The following is a 23,332-nucleotide window of genomic DNA, read 5'->3' on the forward strand; positions in this document are numbered from 1 at the left end:
CCACATCTGCCCCAGCATCCACCTGTAGGCTTTGAGTCTTCATTTGCCTTGGGGGGAAAGTGTTTATCTTCACTCCCCCTCCCCTGCTATGCTGTGCTCTGTGCTTTCTTATAGGGAGTGACAAGGTCTAGACGCTGAATCTCAATCCTACACATATTCTTAATTTACATAATAATCCATTCCACATGAATTGTCTGACAGACACAAATAAATGTGAATAATTGCGAAGGGTCTAGCTGCAGAGCTCCAGGCTCGGACCCACCTCCCCTGTCCAACCCTTTCGGGTCCCAAGCTTTGAGAAGGTAGTGACGTCTGAAATTGTGTAGCCTACGCTAGAGATGAACATCAGGATACAATAGAATACATTCATTAGTTTGAATAAGCCACAAGACCTCCAGCAATAACGCCAAGGTAATCAACACAACCTTAATACTTTAATATACCTAACTTATAAAGTTAGGTAACATTGAGCAGCAAATAACTCGTACTGACCTTAATATTTAACCCTAAATATGCTAATGTCGTTAGCTAACTAACATTAGCTTTACCTGAAATGTTTACATTAAGCTTTTTGCATTTTCTTACTTGTGTTGTGCTAACGTCACCATTAGTTTGCTAATGACTTTAGCATAGCTACAGTAGCATGTTATTAAACTCATGTTTAACTCGTGATACAATGTATCACAATATACCAGGGGTAGCCAACGCGTTGCCTGTGGGCACTTGGTCGCCCGTAGGGACCACGTGAGTCGGCCGCCGGGCATGTTCTAAAAATAGCACTAGTCATCATGAAGCTCTATCTAAAATTTGTATTTAATTGTTTTGCTGTTAAAAACAAATAAATCAATAACACTTGAATTATTCTTTATTTTAAAATGACAATATTCCATCCATCCATCGTCTACCGCTTATCCGGGATTGGGTTGCGGGGGCAGCAGCTCCAGTAAGGAACCCCAATCTTCCCTTCTCCGGGCCACATCCTCCAGCTCCAACTGGGGGATCCCAAGGCATTCCCAGGCCAGTGAGAACGAGTTTGACTTACTGCCGAGTATCCGGACACAACTCTCGCTTTGAGCATACAGGGATTGGATGGCCCTCAGAAGTGACCCCCTCACCCCATACTCCCGCAGCACCTCCCACAGTATCACCCAGGGGACCCGGTCATACGCCTTCTCCAGATCCACAAAACACATGTAGACCGGATGGGCGTACTCCCAGGCCCCCTACAGGATCCTTGTGAGAGTGAAGAGTTGGTCCGTTGTTCCACGACCAGGACGGAATCCGCATTGTTCCTCTTCAATCAGAGGTTCGACTACTGGCCAAACCCTCCTTTCCAGTACCTTGGAGTAGACTTTACCAGAGAGGCTGAGAAGTATGATACCCTGTAGCACACACTCTCTGTTCCCCTTTTTAAATAGGAGAACCACCACCCCGGTCTGCCACCCCCTAGGCACTGTCCCAGACTTCCAAGCAATGTTGACGAGGTGTGTCAACCAAGACAGCCCCTCAACACCTAAAGCCTTCAGCATTTCTGGACGGATCTCATCAACCCCTGCGGCTTTGCCACTGTGGAGTTGTTTGACTACCTCAGTGACTTCCATCAGGGAAATTGACAATGATCCCCCATCAGCTTCCACCTCTGCCTCTACCATACAGCGCGTATTAGTCGGATTCAGGAGTTCCTCAAAGTGCTCCTTCCACCGCTCGATAACCTTCTCAGTCAAAGTCAGCAGGTTCCCACCCTTGCTGTACACAGCTTGGATGATTCCCCGCTTCCCCCTCCTGAGGTGCCCTGCTTCCCACTCCTGAGGTGCCGGATAGTTTTCCAAAAGCACCTTGGTGCCGACCGAAAGTCCTTCTCCATAGCTTCTCCAAACTTCTCCCACACCCGCTGCTTTGCCTCTGCCACGGCAGAGGCTGCCGCCCTTCTAGTCTTTCGGTACCCTGCAACTGTTTCCGGAGTCCTCCCGGATAACATAACCCGGAAGGACTCCTTTTTCAGTCGGACGGCTTCCCTGACCACCGGGGTCCATCACGGTGTTCGAGGGTTACCGCCCCTTGTGGCAACTAAGACTTTGAGACCATAGCTCATCACCGCAGCTTCAGCAATAGAGGTTTTGAACATCGCCCACTCAGGTTTAATGCCCCAAACCTCCACAGGGATGTCTGAAAAGCTCCGCCGGAGGTGTGAGTTGAAGATCTCCAGGACAGGGGCTTCCTCCAGATGTTCCCAGTTCACCCTCACTACCCGTTTGGGCTTACAAGATCTGTCCAGAGTCTTCCCCCACCCCTTAATCCAACTCACCACCAGATGGTGATCAGTTGACATCTCCGCCCCTCTCTTCACCCGAGTGTCCAAAACATGCGGCCTCAGATCAGATGATACGATTACAAAATCGATCATTGACCTTTGGCCTAGGGTGCTCTGGTACCACGTACACTTATGAGCATCCTTATGTTCGAACATGGTGTTTGTTATGGTCATTCCATGACTAGCACAGAAGTCCAACAACAAACGACTGTTCGGGTTTAGATCAGGGAGGCCGTTCATCCCAATCACACCTCTGCAGGTGTCTCCATCGTTTCCCACAAGCAAGACTACGTGTCCTAGTGGAGCCCCTTGCAGAGCTCCATTCAGGGTCTCCAAGAAGGCTGAATACTCCGAACTGCGGTTTGGGGCATAGGCACAAACAACAGTCAGAGTTTTCCCCCCCATAACCCGAAGGTGTAAGGAGGCGACCCTCTCATCCACCGGGGTGAACTCCAACATAGCGGCGTTCAGCCGGGGACTTGTGAGTATCCCCACACCCGCCCGACGCCTCACACCTTTGGAAACTCCGGAGAAGAATAGAGTCCAACCCCTATCCAGGAGTATGGTTCCAGAGCCAAGACTGTGCGTAAGCCCCACCAGATCCTACTGGTAGCGCTTCACCTCCCGCACTAGTTCTGGCTCCTTCCCCCACAGAGAGGTGATGTTCCACATCCCCAGAGCCAGCCTCTGCTGCCTGGGTCTGGTCTGTCGAGGTCCCCTACCATCACTGCCACCCGTGTGACAGCGCACTCGACCCCAGCGGTTTTTCCCATGAGTGGTGGGTCCACAGGATGTAGCTTCTTCTGGTTTGCTCCATGGCAAACCCGGCCACCAGGCGCTCGCTGTCGGGCCCTCCCACTGGGCCTAGCTCCAGACAGGGGCCCCAGGCTTCCTCCGGGCAGGGTCTCTCCTTTACTTTCCCTCTCTATCATGAGGATCGTTTTTGACAATGACAATATTGAATATAGAATTTAAAAAACAAAAATGTTTTATGTATATATGAACTCTGACCAGTGGCGGGCCGTGCATTTCACACCTAGGCCTTCAGTGATGTCCTACACAGTCCCACCTGAATTATTCCACCTCTTAATACCATCATTATGACGCCATGGCTCTAGAAACTATACATTTAGACAGAAACGCAGTATAACCGGGCGTTACATCACCCTAACAACAGAGTTATATTAATATTTACGAAACATTTAGTTGTAAATAGCAGGCATTCCCAGCAGTACAATTTGCAGTGCCTCTCGGAGGCTGTGAGCCGGGGGTACCACTCGTAGTTAATGATTTGAAAGTGACGGACAAACCCTTTTCCCAGCTATGATAGGCTCGCTAGCGTCGGGGTTGGCCGTTCTCTTCTCACGATGTCTATCTTGTCTTGAAAGTTTGTCTTGAAAATGGCGTTGTAATTATATCTGCGACCAAATTGATCTCTTCTCCTCCTTTAGCCATTGTGGGTTGAAAAAAAGCTTGTAGAAATCTACACAAATTAGCTTGTTCAAAGTTTGCTAGCTCTGCTAGCTCTGCCTCTCAATAGTGCGTATCCAATCAAAAGACGTGGAATTGCTGACGTTATCGTACACCTGCTAGCTGGCTCCAGTGTCCCCAACTCGAAATCTGATTGGTTAACGCCACAGTTTTGTCTCCGTTCACTTTAAGCGACAGGCGCCCGCACTGTTGATTCTGAAGGCCTAAGGGCAGATTTCTTGGATCCTGGCAACACATTATGGCTGAAATATGATTGGATAAAAGCTCTAACATAAAGACCAGACCTCCAAATCTCGATCTGAGGCTGGAAGCAGCGCAACCAAGAGGAAAGCTATGAAATGAAGAGAATAGACTATGGGGAATCATTTTATTTATTATGAATATTAATTCTGATTATTATTATTAATGATAATTTTATCATTAAAGGTGAACCATGCAACTATGCTATTCAGGAAGTTTGTATCAAACAAGTCGCCCATCGTATTATTCAGTACCCTTGAAGTAGCTCTCAGTATCAAAAAGGTTGGTGACCCCTGCAATATACGCTCCGTAACATTAGGCTACTTAATTTATTATTGTTAAGCGCAATCAAACAGTTCACTGCGCAATATAATACTATGGCATGTCAACATTATTTATTGATAAGGAAACACGATTAACACGTGATTCTCCACCCTGGGTCATGGCAATGAATATACAATATAGGCTGGAGGTGGGCCCGAGCCTAAAGCGCTGCAGCAGGACACTATCGGAATAAACTGTACATTTAAATAATGAGTCACTTTGTATTCTATTCAATTTTATTTAGCTTGTATTTGCCGATATGGAGAATGCAAAAGTCCGCAAAAGCTTCTGATTCAGCTTTGTCACTGTTTATCACTGTTTTTCCCCTTCGGCCCTTTTTCGTATATTCAGCTGCCACAGAAATGAATCCTTGAGATAAACACATTCCATGGTGGACTATTCTACAAATAACAACATGTTTGTTGTCAATATGTAAATGTGCGCCATTTATGCAATGTTATTTGTCTGGCAACTCCTTTCAGAAAGATCTGTCTGTTTGAACTAAAGTATACATCAATGATGTAAAGACTAAATGTATTACTGTGTGTTCTCTTAATGTGCTTTTGTTTCCTTGTTCCTGCCACTCCCATTGCCTGTCAACACACACACACACACACACACACACACACACACACACACACACACACACACACACACACACACACACACACACACACACACACACACTAACAACACCTGTAATTGAGACTTTCCACAAGGTCACTAATACTGGAGTCGATCCAAAGTCAACAGTAAGCTTAACAAACGACAAACTGCCATTTCTGTGTGGCTCTGTCAAAGGAAGAAGAAGATTTTTGTTTAGGTGACGAAGATGTTTCCTCAAAAAGTCTGCAGATGGCGGATGAAGCTTTATACTTTTAAGGTCAAGGCACAGTTACAGATTGTCATAGAAATATCTGTTTTAAAGGTTAAGAATGTCTCGTTCCTCTGGCTGAAACATCACGTGTGACTGCTGACCTCATTTTTAGCCATAGATGAGGAATTGAAAAAAAAAACAGAGGCAAGACAAGTGAAGGTAATATGCAATGAGTGAACCCTCTCCCTCACGTACATGCACATACACACACAAACACAGACATGCACACACCTCCATGCACACACATACACATACTGCTTCGTCCTGGGCCCCCTGACTGAGCCCTCTAAAATCCAAACAAACATTCCACACTGCCGGGATCCAACAGTAACACAGGCAGCCATATGCTACTCAAGTATAACTACAGGCTGCCTAGTGTTGTGTAATACCTTCCCCAGCGCATTCTAACCTGCACCACAACACTGTTGTCTTGAGATATGCCCTCTGTGAAATCAGTGTTTGCAGCCAAAGTGAAGAAGAAGCAGTTCTTTCATAGTAGATCAAACACAAAACAACAAAAAATATGTTATTTTATGATTTTATCAACACAAGAGTGTGATGTTTTTTTAAAGTGTTATGTGTTATAGGAAAGGCTTCAGCATTGCCTTTTTTTCTCTCTCTTAATAACTCACTACCATTCGTCTTTTTTTTTACGTAGCTCCATGTTTATTGCAATACTCATTAAACATTACTAGTAAATCATTCATCATGGTGTGTGTCAAAAAACCTTTGATAGCCGTTAAGTCAATATTTACATGAGATTATCACAGTTTCATCTCTTTATATGTGCACTCGACTCAGGCCTGATGTTTACAACGCTATCGTGTTCTTTCACTAAGCTTTGCAATGATTTCAATTTTGCACACTATACAAACACATTCCTTTTCATTTACTTCATCGCTCTTTGTTACTTATTCAAACCATTAAACCATGACTCTGTGAAGATATTAAACACCCCACACATCCTCTCAGATTTACAAGTACACTTACAGTGATTCAAGTTGTTGTGTATTAAATAAAAGGTGATATAGTTAACGGAAAACAATATATGTTTTCCTTATCATCACTGGATTCCAGACTGTTTGATTTTGGCAGCATCAGTGTTATTGCAGCTGTGTAATCTTGGTGAAACAATGTGGCCCCACTGCTGGCCCAACATGTTTTTCATGATCTGAATTATTGCCTTGACCTTTGAAATGACAGTTTGTGATACAGTCTAAACACAAATGTTGCTAGACAGTATCCAAAAGTGGTTCTTTGACTTGTTATTATAGCGGTTTTGGGGTTATATGGCACCCATCTTTAAAAGGTTCTCTATAAAACCTTTTAAAGATGGAATCATTTGAAGTGTCATTTAGCATTATGTCGCTTAAACAAAAAAGTTGCCAAATAAAAAGGTTGAAATATATAATAATTGTTGTTCTTTGTTGATTTGTCCCTATGTCCTGTGTGTGACATTAACATTGGAAATACACTTTTCTTTCTCACTTATAATGCAGTGGTCCTCAACCAGGCGGCCTTGAGATAATAGTAATTTATTGAAAACATCAATTACACTAGAATACTTCAAACCCAAAACATCAAGACATAAGTAATCATTTGACAACATAAATAAAAGAGTTAATATATGAACATAATAACAGCCTTTTTTACTTTCTGTAGATTTCACATATACTTATTTTTGTCACATTATGAATGGGAAAAAGGAAACAAAGAAGGATTTCTGCTTTGTTAATATTGGAGGACTACAACAAATCACTTTTATGAGGTCAAATGGAATAAGCTGGACTAACTGCACTGTGTGTGCAGGTCCGCCATGATGACAGACGGGTTATCATGTCCTCTGTGGGGGGCACTGGAATATTTCCACGCGCATGGGGGCAAAGAGGTCGAAAGCCACAGCTTAAATGTGTTATCCTCTGGAAATATATAATGTTTGTAGGCTATTTGAAGTTATGTTTTTATTATTTCTCAACTAAACTAAACTTAATTCTAGTAAACTAAGCTGAAGAACCAGCAGAGAACCTCTAAAGAACGACACAGGGGCCCAAAAGGTTATTTGTGTGGCAGCGGTGCTGTAAAGCATATATTTCATTGTACTGCATTGTAATTGGATTGTAAGTGTTTTACAATTGTCCAACAGACAGTCTGGATCACTGCATCCCTGCATCTCCCTGCTGCACGAGTTCAGGCATCTCCACCTGAGAGAGGGCCTCTCTGGGCGGTGTTACCGTGGGTGCGTGTGTGGCTCGGGTGGAGCTGCAGAGCTGCGATGAATGCACAAGCAACAGAATGTGTGGTATTTGTGTCACCCCCACCTCTTACATCACTTGAGTTAACCTGTTTGGCAGGGAGGTGCAGGTGGAGATGGCCTTGTGGCCCAACAGGAAGGAAGCCCATTGGGCGAATGACACAGCCAGCTCTTTGTTTTTACTCCCTACAATGTTTTCCCACTCCCTCTCTTTGCCCTCTGGGCATCCATCATCATTCATGATCTGTCCTCACCGTCTCCCTCTTTGGACTGTTTCCCTCTAGTGATTGCACACTCTTCATCTCTTCCTCTCATTATCTCTCCCTCTAGCATATTTTCTCCTACATTCTAATATGAGCCGGCAGAACCTGGCACTGCAGTGACAGCCCTCGCCCAGGTCTGCTGCTGCGTGCCAGTCAGCAGCAGGTCCACTGCTGCATTTGCATTCTGCTTTGCTAAGGAGGAGGACAAGTAGTGGGGATCCCGCTGCACTGCAGGTGTAGATGGTGAGCGGTAACTGAGGCACCATTTTGTCCCACCAGATCTCAGGACTGGAGACGCTGTAAGAAATGGGTCATACTAACGTCGGGATAAGTAGATCACAGTTTGAGGATTAACTCGCGCTGAGTCAGATTTTTCCTTTTCTTTTCTTAGGCTGCTCCCATTTTTAATGGCATAGTGTCACACACACATAAACACAAACACACCTTTGAAATGTCTTTGAGTTATTAGCTTGTGCCACTTATTTATTGCATGGTTCGGCTAAACTTTCTTTGGGTTTTTAGATCCTTTTCTCTATTTCGTTTCCCTCAGTATAGGCGGATTCTCAGCTGATCGCCGTAGCGACACAACGCGACAATTACTGAATCCATCTTTTCATCGGCAACCAAATGTCGGCATTACGCCAATTGTACGCTGTAGTTTTGTGAACTGCTAAATGTGGTCGTTATTGATGATAGCTTGCCTATTTAAAAATTGGGTTTGTGCAGGATGGCCGGCTGGTGACAATTCTTTCTGACCAATCAGTGGTCTGCGGTGTTATAACTCCACTTTCTAGTATCGACTAAGCTCACATTGAACATCCACAGTTTTTCCAATAAGAATAACTAAGAAAGAGTGAATTGAGTTGAGTAGAGCCGTGCTGCACCATGCAGTGGAAATACAGCCTAATTTGTTTGTCAAGAATAAATGCACTTAAAATACATTCTGTGACATTCCTGTACATCTTACATAACTTATTCATGTGTGTGTGTGTGTGCGTGTGTGTGTGTGTGTGTGTGTGTGTGTGTGTGTGTGTGTGTGTGTGTGTGTGTGTGTGTGTGTGTGTGTGTGTGCATGACCTAGAGAGTAGGGTGAAGACAGTGGGGGCCACAGTGAGCCCAGAGCTAATTCAGGGCAAGGCCACTCCCTGTCCGAGCTCTATCACTCCTCCAGCCGCTTCAGACCAGTTTGAATGTGAACAACTGCGTGTTGTATTTAATGTGTCATCCATCTCATCTCTCACTGCTAGTCTTTGCTGAAACTAAAGATGCTTCCACCCTAAGAGTTTATCTCAAACTGAAACTGCACACTTGATTTTTTGCCATAGCCTCTTTTTCAACACACATTTTGTAGTGCTCCCCTATCTCACTTCATAATACTGCATTTATACAACTCTAACTTTTCTTCTCATAGCTCTTCCCTCACATTTGTTTAGCTCTTTATTGTTGCTGCCTCTGTTCAGACTCCTTCTGTAACCTCTTCATAACATGGGGTGAGATGTGTACTGAGCCTCAAGCTACAAGCTAGTAATGTAAGCAGAAGATGCTTTTCATCTTTACTTTTTCATATGCTTGTTATGACTGGCTTTGAATACTGGAATATTTTCCAAGAATTATTTTCCAAAGAAACCATTTTGTTTTGTTCTCCTTATGTAATGATAATTCTGCTTAGTTGAGCATACTTTAAGTTCAGGAGAACTTCAGTGTCACATAGTGAACTGTGGAAAATGATAAACATGTAAGTCTTCTGAACAGCAGTGTGGGGAAACTATGTGCATCATCACTTCACTACTCTGTATATTTGCCCGTGCACAGGTGTGTTTGCTCAGCAGCTTTACAATAGTGTTGATGGAAACATTTTAAAAGTCGACATGTTCGCTCCTTATCTCCGCCAGTCGTACATCTGTGTTCATTCATGCGTGTGTGTCTGTCTGTTTACGGCTAAACTGGCATTCTTCTCGACCCTTCAGCCTCATATATGTTGTGCTCATTTCTAATTGTACGCTCAAGGACCTCTCGTGGTTGTGGTGACAACTTTAATTTTTTTTATTTATTGACTGTTATACCGCCATTGACTGCTGACTCCTCTTAACCGACTGCTACGGGCCGCAAGTATCAACAACTGCTTTGAAAAGGCAGACTAAATACAAGCCTTACCTGTTGCAGGCCACATTTTAGCCTTTGTTGTGGCTAAAAAACTGACATCCATAGAAAAGTTTGGTGTCATTTTGAACCGGAACATCTGCAGAACAATTCCATACCGGATATGTTATGATAACCTAAAGTTAGGCACAATAAGAGGTAAATAAATCCCCGTTTTTGTTATCTTCATCACCATCTTGACTGTAAGGAAGCCTGGAGAGACAATTGTCACTGTACACCCGCTACTGAATGTAGAATGTTGCACACAAAGCCAATTGAGGTTTAGCTGTGTTTGGCATACTTTCCAGTATGCAGGCAGGGGATTTTTTCAGTCGTGTTACCTGAATCTGACCTGGCTTCACAGGCATCCTGGAACCAGCCCCAGAAATGTGTGAGAAGCTTCTAGTGTGACATCTTGAAAATATACCAGATCTCTGCAGTCCCCTCTCCCCGTCCAACCCCGACTGCTCCATACTATTCTTCTCTCTCGTCCTCCTCTGACTCTGCATCGCCCTACCCTCCCTCCTCCCTCCTCCCCTGCTCCACTAACCCTTTTCCCCAGGCTGTGAAGGGGAACCAGGTAACAAGAGAGCCCTGTTTGCCAAGAGCATCTCTGCTGCCAGAGACGAACAAGAGTGACACGGATGGAGCCATAACCTTCATCGATCCATCCTTCAGCACACTCCTTCTCTTTACTCCTCTCCCCCAAACTGACCTACTTTCCTCCTGACCTGTTTATGCAAGCTCCAGTGCAGCAGCCATTCAAGTCAAATCAGGAAAATATGAGATGCAGTAAAATGCTGCCGAGGCTTTGCTGTTCCTTGCAGGGAGTGTCACCTTGGTATGATCCCTGAGGTGCTACATAGGTTAGCTATTCTAAGGAATTTCATGTTTACTGAAAAGACTCCCCGTAATCCAAAATCCTAACGGTACGGCAGTTTTTTCCCCCCTATTTTTGCACGTGTGTGAGGGAATGTGAATTGGTGTGTGTGCATGCATGTATTTGCTTGTGTGTGTGTGACTGAGAGCATTGTGAAGGGCATTGATGCGTCAGCCTCAAAGAGGTGCTTTGTTTGCAGACTTAGATCAAGTTAGTGCACTGGGTTAATTCCCTCCCCCCTTTCCCCCCTCACTGCTCCTCCCTTCGCCCTTTATGTTGTTATGAACATGACCCCGTTTTGGTTGGTGGGAGACAAAGATAATCAGTAATCAATAAGTCAATAATCCACCAATTTTTAGGGACCAATTGTATAATAACACCTTTACAATTTTGTATTGTAATTTAATTTCTAAATTTAGCATTTAAAGGAATAATGTGAACCCTAATTAAAAAGGCAAGATATTATTATTATTGAATATTCACCTCATGTATCTAACTATCATTTACACGTACAGTCCTCCAACAATATGGTAGCATATAGCTGCTGAATGTGGACTTTGATAACAGCCTTTTCTGTGTCACTACAAAGAATGCAGTGGGACTTGGCCAGGAGGTTGGCAGGACAGTTGAGCATGCAGCAGCAGTCAGAGGCTCAGACTGGCTCGGCCCCGGCTTTGTCCCACACAGAGCTGACTCTCTCGGTTCAGATATAGGCTGTTTAGTTTGAAACGTGGCCCACTTTGTGCCACTCCTCTGCTATAAATATTCTGGATTTTGGAGGGGGGGCAGGGAGGCACACCTGTTCAAGTTGTTACAACAAAAGCAATCCTTTGGCTTTGGAGGCCAGTGTCTCATTGCTGAGTGAAATCATGTTAGAGCAGAGATGTATTTTAGAACATCCTTGATTGTGATTTTATTGATTTTCAGCTTGAGTCTTTCTAATGTCCACTCAAGGACAAATGTAATGTAGTCAAAAGTAATGAAGAGGCTTAAATATGAGTCTCAAGTGCAAAGGCTATAATCAAAAGAGTGTGTACCTATACAAGGGCTTTGGCTAAGTTTACTTGAGTGCACCATTTGATGGCATTTGCATGCATTAGGCTCATGTCTATTAGTAGAAGTAGGCCAGTGTTACATCACACAGGCTTGCCAGGGAGTCTGTAGGCCCCCCGGGCAAAGTGCGTCACTGCGAAGTTCTTCTCATTGCATATTAGCCTCAGATGCAGAAAAGTGAGTAATGGTAAGCTCTATACAAAGCTATCTCTGCCCAATGGAAACAGGTTGAGCATTGGTTACACACACATTATCCTGGTTACACACTCTCTCCACCTCCCTACTCTTATTTGGAGTGTAATTCATTTGCCAAAAAAGAGACGAAACACAAAATAAAAAAGGTTAAAGATGAATTTTTTCTTGCAACACTTAATTTAAAAAAAATGTTCTGTATACATTGGGATAATATCATCATAATTTTTTTGGCAATGATAATGTTGTTTGGAAAATCTGATATTGCGAGAGCGTTATTTTTGAGAAAAGTAAACACAAAAAATAAACAGTCTTACAGGAAACAGGGGCATGTCTTTATATAACATGACAAGAAACTAGCTGTCCTCAAGGAATATAAAAGAAAGATTAAAAACCAAGTATGGTTATACTGCTCTAATTTATTCTGTTTGGTTACCAATAGTGATTCATTCTGTTATGTCAATCAGTGAGTAATGTATTACCCAACTGGTGGTTCTGGCATAATGTTGATAGTATGACAAGCCAGGCTGGCAGTTTGAATGTGCTGCATACAGTCTGTGATTGCTATTTTGACAGTCGCTGCTCGTAGAAAGATCAAAATGGCAGCTCTGTTCAATGTAAGGCGGCTGCATGTGTGTGTAACATCCAAACAGGTGTTTTGTGATAAACCACACAAACAGTGGTGAAAGAACAGAGAAAAACAGGCCATTTTCATTGATATGTTGCTAGGGTCAACATTGTTTTTATTTAATTTTTCTTGAAATGCTCCCATCTTCCACAATGAACATTAGTGTCTGTACATACATATTCATGTCAAAAGGAAGCGATGGTAATGACCAACCAAACCAACCACCACCCATCTCTAAACACCCCACTAGCTTTGCCTTTTTCTTTTTTTTGTCCTCTTGTCTTTTTCATAAAACCATCAGCAAAACTACAAACATTACTGATTAATACACACTGAAAAAAGGGGAAGGGGGCATGAGGAATGAGGCAAATACATGTCATCACAGTCAATAGAAAAGACACAGAATAGAGAAAACAGAACAACACCTTGACGAACAAATAAAAGAGGATATAAAACCAATGAAATAAACATTACAGTGTTGTTTGAGGGTGGGGGGAACTTTACATTTATACACAAGCACCAAAAAGCCAAACGTGGTACATAGACCTTTGCTAAACTAGGATCCAGTGCAGGCAATTCATCACTGCCCAGTAGCAGAACTACCATGAGAAAGGGATGAATGACCCCTGATATGAATAATGGAGGCACATGGGAGACAAAGGAGGTAATTGTTTTCATTAATTTAAGCTCAGATTGCTGTTGGGGAATTTTAAAACTGTTACCAATTGGAGGATTAGAGTATTTTGTTTTGCATTGGCTTTTATTTCACAAAAACTCAATGATCTGGGAGCCAATATGAACATCGAGGGCCATGCTTGGTCACAGTATAAAACCTAATTTAATGTCAACTAATGTCCAGTAACTCTTCTTAGGTCTTTTCGCAAGAGGAACTTGTTCAGTACAATGCAGTGTGTTTACATGAATGTGACGCAACTCCCAATCATCCCAAACCTCCATTACAGTTCAAAGGCTGCATCTAAAAAGTTCTGTACACATTCTCCGTCTATGTTCCTGTGGGCTTTTCAACAGCGATGGGCGTGTGAGGAGAGGGAAATAAATACATTGGACCAGTGAATGGTAACAACAACAAGATATGGTTGATAAAGCTCAATAAAATAAAGGCTCATAGCCTGCAGCTGGTGAATTCCACCAAATATTTAAAGGCTGGTTAAAGGTTAAGAAATCCAAACATTTTAATGAGGCCTCTGGAAACAACATGTTCTCCATTCAGTGCTGTTGGCTCTCCAAACTGGACGGCCATTGCTGTGTAAACAGGGCATTAAAAATGATTAATGCTAAAGCTTAACAATCAAGAGAGAGGCGTTTTTAATTTGAATGGGTCCTGTATCAACAGTGGACAACATGGCTGTACAGTAATTGTGATTCATAATAGGATGGTCACTTTCAAAACCCTCTTTTACCGTTGCAGGTTTGTCGCATTTTTGTTGAATTTGTATTCAAATTTCTTTGTAAAATATATATTTATAATAGATACATATATTCATATATCACAGTAATATACAAACCAAGTGCTTAAAAAATAAAGGTGATGGCGATCTTTGTGTGAAAAAATGGAGTTGGTTGGGGAGAGTATGGGTTGGTAGAGGTAGGGTCTGGGAAGAGGTATGGAACTTGATATTTGTAGTGTTGGTGGTGTTGGTGCTTCTTTGGTCGAGGGAATGTCCCCAGTGTACGTTTGCATTAGATTTAAATTAAGGCAGATAGCCATACATGTGTATGTTTGTCTACAGTCAGATATGTACCAAATTTATAGTACTTATAAAGCTCAAAACTTTTCCTATTTCCTACAATCTTGTTTGTAGTGATCTAAATGTTGATGAAAAGCAGGCAGTTCCATTCCTCCTCTCGTCACATAAACAAAACTGCTTCTGTAAGTATGGAGAGGATTTAAGAAATGACAAATCTGTACAATATTTACAAATATGATACAGCCCTCTAAGAAGTCTAGCCTTTTAGGTGACATTGGGCATAGGGGAGTAGAAAAAGCCCAGCTTGCTGTCCCAAGGGCTTGAGGAGGGGATTTGATTATAGGGCAAAGGCATGACGGCAGGGTAGATCTTAGAGGTGAAATTATGTCTTTTGTTGTGACAAGTTCTAAAAAAGAATGTCACTTAATCTCGCCTCTTGTTTCGTCGTCCACCTGTCTCCTTTTTCCCACTCTCCTTCCTGCCCCCCTCCGCCTGTTTATAGCCTCCACTCGGGCTCTCTCGCATAATGTTCTGCTGTGGCATGAGTGACAAGTAAGGATGCTGGGGCAGGGGAGGTGGAGTGGCAGAGGGAGGGGTTGTCGGGGATTCCTGGCCCGAGCAGTTGCCCCCACTGCTCCCGGTGCTCATGGCCCGGTGTTTGAGTCTGAGTTTGTGGGGCAATGCTGTGCCCTTCACCTCCCCCTGGGGATCACGGCCCTGGGCCTGAGAGCTTCCCTGGGTGGAAGGCAGAGGCGAGGCAGGGTTGTGGAGGCTTGTAAGATGTTGGTTGTGGTAGCTGCCCATATCGGAGCATGATGAGGAGGGGGATTCATCATCATCAGAGGCGTCTTTGTCAGAGCTGCGAGGATCTCCATCAATGGATGATGTGTCCTTGCTTGATTGGCCTTGGTCGTAAGACTCGCTCCTGTGCCCGCCTTCATAGGTCAGCACAGGTGGCTCCTCGTCTTGTGCACCGAGGTATGAAGGATGAGGCTGCTGAAGATGATGGTACAGGTGAGAGTGGTTGACCCCCTCTGCAGATGAATCTCTCTCCTGCTGGTGCTGCTGAGGAAGTTGGCAAACTCTGTACACATGTCTCTCTTCAGCCTCATTACGGCCGTCTGAGAGATCATATGGAGGGGAGTCTAATGTCTTCGTCTCCAGCTGCTTTGTCACATCAGCTAGTGTCTCTGTGGAGCTCTCTGTAACAGACTGGGGCAGTTGGCTGACACACATTTGGCTGCTACCGCTGCTCTGCTTCTGGGCGGCCTGCAGATCGATGTCCTGGTGCCTTGTTAGGGCGTCCACGGGATAGGAGACATTGCTAGAGCCGTACAGAATAACGCTCCTCTGGGCAGCAAGTGGGTGAGTGGCAGGCTGGCTGACAGTGTTGATAGTGGTAACAGGCTCCTGGTGGGGCTGTTGTTGTTGTTGTTGTTGATGTTGTTGGAGGTGATGGTGATGCTGCTGCTGTTGGCTGTGATACGCAGTCTCCAGCTCCTGAGAATGCTGCTGGATCTGGTGGTGAGTGGGCACAGTGGGCACAGTGGGCACAGTGGGCGCAGTGGCCAGGCCGTGGTGGATGTTGAACATGATCTGGGTGGTGGTACCATTGGCAATGTCCATCTCTAGCCTGTCACCTTCCTGTTTGATCTCAAAAGGTATTGGCTCGGGGCTGTCCCTGGAGGAGCCGTCGGACATGTCAGAGAGGGAGCCACGCGGGGAGTATTTCACTAGCTGCCTGTGGCCTTCGTTGTGTCCAGACTGCTCCGTTTCTGAGGAATCAGAGTTCATCATCACCTGAGAGCCGCTAGAGTAACCGCTGGAGTAGTATTGGGCAGAAGAGGAGGAGGATGAGGAGGAGCCACCATTCCCTGAGTTGTTGGTTCCACCAATCTGTTGGCTCTTTTCAATGTAAGAGGCCGTACTTATAAGGCCAAAGCGCAGCTTCAGCTGGAGAAGCTCTGTCTTGAGCCTCACATTCTCATCATTCAATGCAATGACACGGTTCTCCAAAACCATATCATTGAGACGTCGCTTCTCCCGGGAGCGCTTGGCGGCCTCGTTGTTTTTGCGGCGTTTCTCCCAATAGCAGGCGTCCTTCTTCTCATCCGAAATGAACTCGCGCTTTCGCCTGCAGTTCATATTGTTTTTGGGCTTGCCTATGCGCCCCATGCGCGATGGACTCCCTTCGGCAGAAGGAAGAGATTCTTCATAACTGCTGAAGGTCTCAATGCAGTTATGGTTATCCTCTGAGTTTTTGTTTAATGTTTTGAGGGCTGATGTCAGATTTTCCATTTTTGTATAGTGGCAGCCAGTTTGAAATGTTACTTGGGGAAAAGACCACGTCGGAGGTCAAGGGGGTGAGGGGGTGGTGACAATAATAACTTTAAAGGTTTTCTCGTCTGTTTATTACAAGTTCAGTGTAGTTACGACAGGAGGCCACTCAAGTGTCCAAATTAACCAAAAAGATAAAGAACATCTGGAGCTCAGCATTAGCCACCCTCATTTATCCAGTTGAAGGGGTTTTTGGTTCAGTGTCCAGACTCAACACAAATTTCTTGTTTCCCTCTTGATTTTCCGCTGTTGGTTGATAAAATTAAGCTGGCGGAGAAGTGTCCTAGATCTCCACGAAAACAGCAGGATGTAGGTCGACCCGTCTACCTCAGCGTGTCAGTCTCTTGGGGAGCTTCGCTCTCGCTCCGTCTGTCTGTCTGTCTTCGGTTGACTGCAAAATGAAAGGCTGCAGAGATAAAAACAGAAGAAAACAATATGTTAATTCATGTGGACTGCAAGCGTTCCATTATGCATTCTCATAGCAGAGTTAATAGTATTTATTTTAAAGCATTTCTCCTTATGTGGTTATTCTTCTAAGCATGCATAATGATCAAAGACACATTTCTACATCCGGACAGCTTTCTTTTGCTGTTTTGGCATGTCTGGCTTTAACTGACTGTGTCGCCCCTGGCAACTAATGAATAGTCGCTAGACCTCACCGTCTGACCTTGTAGCCCTCCTATTGATCTGCTCTGTCTGCAGCCTATGAACCCTGACCCTTATCATGGCATGTTGATGTTGACTTTTGTGATGCAATGAGGGCATTGAGTTCATTGCAAGGCAGATGACCCCTGTTTTATCTTGTTGCCCAGTAGTTATAAAGGCTTCAGTATAAGGTTTTAAACTTATAGAAATATCTGAGCTCGCATTTCTTTTAGGCAGCAGGAATAATTTTTTTCTCAATTCTGGTAATTGGAAATGGCATACATGGCAACTGAGGCAAGTGCAGACATGAAATAAATAATGTAACACCACAAAAATTGCATCAGTCTGACACATGCTGAGAACCCAAAACGTGACTGTTTAAGGATTAGCTATATTTGTTTGCCTGGCGAGTATTTTGGGCCAAACAGAGCAAAGTGTGAGTCAGATGCAGGGCTGGTGGGGTTCCCTGGATCCATTTTAGAACATTTCACGAAAGAAAGGGAGGCAGCCCACTGCTTTTCCACTGACAAACCCAATCCACAAACAATGCTGAAATACCACTACTCCCCATGCGTTCCTCCGCAGAGGAATGTGGCAGCATTCTTCCCCAAAACAACTCAATGCCAAATCAATGATGCAGAGTGAGCAGATAAGGCAGACAAAGGCAGCAGCCAGTGCAGGTCAAGGATAAAGAGGCTGAGACTGGGCAGATTTGAAAGGTGTGGGGGCAGCTGGGAGGTGGAGCATTGATAAATGTAGGTCATGGGCTCCTGGAATGAAAGGAGGCGGGAGACGGGCAAGAATAACATGGCCTGTTAACATCTGGGTAAAACACAAGGGGTGGTCGGAAGTCTCATAACTAAGAGCTCGAATTAAGCAGGGAACCCACTGTAATGAGCTGAACAGGTGTGCCTACAGAGTCCAGACATGACCAGTAAATTGTAATTATTAGGGCATAACACTAATCAACTGAAATCATCTTTTTGAATTCTGTTTTTAACTATGTTCGGGATTGCAATTTATGTCATCTGTCGGTCCTCCACTCCAGACTGAAATATCTCAACAACGACTAAATAAAAAAGGTAGGACTTTTTTGTAATCGTCATTGCAATTTCCCATCCATTTTAACATCTGCGCTCCTGGGTTAAACTGCATAAACACTATTACACTGTCTGAATCTAATCTAATCTCATAATCTTGCAAGGTGTTTGCAATGGTTATACTCTTTGACACCATTACGTAACTACGGGCGTATCCTTGCAATGATTATGGATTTGAGCCCAGATTCTCAGAAATGTAGACATTGGCAAAATTTAAATTTCTCTCCAGAGATTAAATCTAAGAATCATTATGTTCGCTCCATATTCGTTTGAAAGTGTCTGGATTCTTTCTGAAGCTTGGCCGAACGGTTATCCTCGTGAGCCTTTGACATGTGGCTGTTGGGCATAAGATGCAAAGAATGAGGGCAGAGACTTTCTTCTCAGCTCGTCCTACTGACCCAAAAACTGGGGACTGACCCTAGTAAACACAAGTATCACTGCCTGGAATATAGGTCAGCCGAGCTGCGTAGAGGTGAAGCGTCACAGGAAGAGATCAGAAAGAAGACAAAAAGAGATGGGAAGATGAAAAAGAACAAAGAGGCACAGAAAATTAGAGCATTTCCTAAATATAGATGGAGAGGTAAGAGCAAGTGAAGCGGAGACAAAGGAAGGGAATCGATGACGGAGAGTTAAAACAAAGAGAAGGATAGAGGCGAGATTAGCTGGGTAGGGGGGAAACCAGAGACAATTGCGACAATGTTGGTACTGCATCAATAGAAGGAATGTGTCACCCCTAGCAACAAAAAGGGCAGCCAATCATATCGTACTTTCTCTCCCTTTATCCGAACCAGTGGCATGGCCAAAAGCAGAATTTGAGAAATAAACGTCCTGTGAAAAAAGGAAGACTGATTGACGTCACCGAGTGCGTACATTGCATATCTGTCCTGCAGCCAGGCTGAGCGCGGGCACATGAATGAACTCTCGTTTTTAATCAACTCAAAGTGGAGGCTCTCGCCCCTCTCGCTCCTCTCGCCCCTGTTGCACCCCTCAGTATTCCACCATGTGAATGAGCGTGAATCATGTCGACCTACATGGCGTGTCTCACCCTCAGCGCTCAGCCTGTAATCCATTTCATTCACACTCTTTGTCATCGAAATTACATAAGCTTTACGGCGATGCTTAAAGCCAGAATAACTTGGCGAATAAATCACTGCAGCCAACTTCAAACGCTGTTTTTTTTAATGTGCATGCATTAATGTAATTTTCCAGTTTTCACTGAAGCACACAAGCCCCACACTTTTCCTTGACCTAGTTTACTCTTTTCAATTTATCAAATGTTCTTCATGTGTCATCACTAGGTCTCTGTGGCACTTGTGGAATGATAGCACGGTAAAAGAATCCAAGTTGCACTCGCTCACACAACCACAGGTCCCGCACCGCAAGAGTCTAAAAGTGGCAATGGAAACAGTGGAGCGAGTTCAAACCCCTGCACGTGTTTCTGTGGAGCGTTTTAGGAAATGGGAGCAGGTCTAAAATAAAAAAGAGAAGGGGGGCATATGCTTCAGAGAAAATGATGAAACAGTTACCCCCCCTCCCCCCGGGAAGAATGCAATGTATGGCACGTGGTGCAGAGTTGGGGGGTCATGGGTGGGGCCTGCTTGAATTCCAAGTCTGTTGGCTGACTTTATCTTCTCAAGAAAGAGAAGGAGGGGGGTTTTATGAAAGCAGGCAGCATGCTAGCAAGGCAGAGTCTTATCCAACCTAGATCCTTGTTCCACGAACACACACAGGCCATATCAACCTCTCGAAAAGGAAAAAAAAGCAGAGTGACTCAGTCCATGTGTTGCACCAGTCACATGTGCTCCCTTGGCCTGCTAAATGGTGTAATTCGCCTCTGTGCTGGCTCCAAACCGCAGCACAATAACAAAGCACGGCCCTCATATTTTATCCTCTTATATATACCAGGAAACCTGGGGAAAGTCAAGAGGCCACAAAGTGCGACAGGATGGAAACCTCTCCATGGCTTTTGACCATGAACTCCCCTTCCCACATTCTCATTCAGTAAAGCTAGACAGGGCGTCATTTACCCTGAATAACTACACAACCGTTGTCTTAGCAGTTCAGATCAGTGATGCAATAGGCTTTTCAAATATTTCAAAAAAAGTAGGACTGCACCCTCTTATTCGACTTATTCGGTCGTTTTGTTCTGACATTTTAAAAACTTTTTTCAAGCTGAATTGCTTATTTCCAAGAAGAGTAGGAGCACATCTCTGGTGAACACAACATTTAAAGTGGTGCTTTAGCTTGACTCTTTGTGGAGAAAGTTTAACAGATCTGTCGATTAAATCCATTATTCTAATAGTCGACAACATCGTTTGAGTGTTAGTCGACTAAGAATGTGTGCAACTGAGAACAGCTATAGAAAAAAGATATGAGTGTTTGTTTGTTTTATAATTTCTATAAGTTTTGATAAATGGAATGATATGTATTTAGGTCGCGCAGGGCTTTCATCTTCTATTTCTGCATGGCTGTCTCGTTTCTTTGTTATGGCGGGGCGAGGATTTATTTTGGTGGGGTTTTGATTCTGCTTTTCCAGTCAGCGGCGGTTGTGCGCCTCATCCCCCCTCCCACAGGACTAATGTGACCTACATTTAGCTGGCATAGAGACTTCTGTGTGTGCGCCAAGCAATTGGCAGCGGCCGCTCCGCAGCAAAGCGCAAGGCTGCAGCCACAGACCGGGTTTCCATCTATTGCATAATCTGTCCCTTACTTTGATCCATTTTAATTATTTAATTCACTTATTATACACCCTGCATAACCTATTTTATGTTCCATACACGGTATACAGCTATGGAGGCGGGCAAGTGGACAATTTACAATGCGTAAAGTACAGTCACGCTTCACTGAGAAGGACACTTTCACAACATAATCGGAAATCATTTTCTTAAATCTAGAAAATGGCTTATTCAAACTGCTATTATGCGATGCATATAAACTGTTAGATTATTACATGTGGTGCTTTAACGCTGGAGAAAAAGGCTGCAAAAGGTGGAGGGGGATGACCATGCCCACGTGCAGCACATTAACCACAAAGCCTGTGTGGAGAAATGAAGCCAAGGTGTGTTTTCTCTTTTAACACATAATGTAAAATAACCCACAGACACACTCATTTGCTTTGTTTTTGCCTACAAGTTATAACAAAATGTTACATCACTAGTGAACCAGTGCTGGACTGCAGGTACAGCAGTTTTAATATACGTTCAAGTTCAATAAAAGGCCATAATGTATGGTTTAATTCACATAGCAACACATTGTGAGAAATATGTTACCCCGCATGCCTCCTTTGTTGCTCTGTCTGACAAATCGTCTTCATGCATATTTAATCGGATCCCCAGTCATCCGAGGCGACTGCGTGAATCCATGTGTGCTGTGAAATTCACCCAAAATACGCGCGCCTCAACAAACAATCTACACATTTTCATCTGATGTGTTGTCAAAATACACACCTCTATAGTAACTGTCAAAACTGTGTCAGAAACACATGTGACCCACATTTGATCCAGATGTTCTGATCCACACCTCACCTGGCAGAGCCCGCGAACTTCACCATTCACCATCCTTTCTATTTCTGGCTCCCATCAGGTTCCCAGGTTGTACAGAAATAATTAAAACGTCCTCATGTATTCAGGAGGACGGGTGATCATGCCTGTCGCTGTGCTGGATTGTGTTGCGCTCCCTCAGACTGCTACAGCCTACCAAAGGGTTAACCCGGAGCGCTGCCTGCACAGCAGCGTTAACCTTTACAAAGAGCTGCTACACGTGACAGAGAGAAGTGTGCCTGCATGGGATTTTTTTTCCCATTTATCTGCATCGACTAGCCTACTAACCAAAAAGAAGCCCGGTACAAATAAATCGCTGCTACATATAAACCTGACACTGAACGTTACAGATGTGGGATATTTTTTTTAATGTAATATTAACAATAATATGAATAATAATATGAATAATTACTGGTAAATAACAGGCACATTACCTGAAAGGAGGTGTATCACTAAAGCGAAGCGGATAAACAGACTAAACGTAATGGCTGCAATGGTTGCCGATTAATTTCTCGATAAAAATGCCCGAACGTCGTAAAAATAATGTTCATCCCAGTTTCTCATAGTTCAAGGTGATGTTTTTAAATGTTTTGTTAAGTTAAATAGGAGAGAAAAGAGAAAAAACTACTTTTATCGAAAAAGCGATTAATCGATTATCAAATTAGTTGGTGATTATGTTTCTGTCTCTTATTGTTGCATCTCTACTAAAAGGGCCCTAAAAGCGCCACAACAATCCGTGGATATATGATGGGGGTATGCACCATTACACAACAGCGCGGATGTGTTGACCCTGCCTTATTACAACTGTGGCATCGCTCCAAAAATGTCCACATTCGCCTCCATGTGCTTCCACAAAAACCACCGCACCTTTTTCTGAAGTAATCCCAAAACCTCTGGCTACCCCCCTCCCTCGGCCCCCCAACCTCACTCAAACACACACGCAGACCCTCCTATAGTCTTCCGAGGGGGACAGCCTCGCCTTGACATTGAGAAAATGTACCCAAGCACCAAAACAAACACTCGTGGTGTAAGAGCGGCTATGAATTTCTCACACAAATGCAAAAAACCGCGGATGATTTAAAGAACCTGTGAATCATATCAATATCACATGTTAATGTAATAGCTCCGAACTTACCCTTTTTGTCTAAAAAGCACACAATCCACAGAGGATACAGGTTCCTATCCAAAAATCCGCTTTGTGCATCGGCTGCCGGTCTGCTGTCCGTCACTTTCAAAACAGCAGCTCTCCGATTAGTGCAGGTATATACGCGAGTGTGAACACAGTGCCGCTTGTTTTCAGTGCGCTGCTCATGTCATGTTTCCTATCTCTCTCTCTCTCTCTCTCTCTCTCTC

General features: G+C 43.9%; 1 protein-coding gene across 2 annotated transcripts; it reads right to left on the reverse strand.

The window, feature by feature from the left end:
• Positions 1-12,729: 12,729 nt before the first annotated feature.
• Positions 12,730-23,332, reverse strand: nfil3-2 (nuclear factor, interleukin 3 regulated, member 2). 2 transcript variants are annotated; one of them, XM_029438625.1, is made up of 2 exons: positions 23,115-23,332; positions 12,730-17,101 (listed from the first exon to the last, which is right to left on the reverse strand). In XM_029438625.1, exon 2 carries the CDS (start codon positions 16,654-16,656, stop codon positions 14,782-14,784), a length of 1,875 nt encoding a protein of 624 aa, XP_029294485.1. In that variant the 5' UTR covers positions 16,657-17,101; positions 23,115-23,332; the 3' UTR covers positions 12,730-14,781. The 2 variants fall into 2 exon arrangements, with proteins under 2 accessions (XP_029294485.1, XP_029294486.1); XM_029438626.1 differs by lacking the exon at positions 23,115-23,332 and adding an exon at positions 21,965-22,007.

This window comes from Cottoperca gobio, chromosome 8 (assembly GCF_900634415.1).
Source record: "Cottoperca gobio chromosome 8, fCotGob3.1, whole genome shotgun sequence".
Taxonomy (NCBI): Eukaryota; Metazoa; Chordata; class Actinopteri; order Perciformes; family Bovichtidae; genus Cottoperca; species Cottoperca gobio.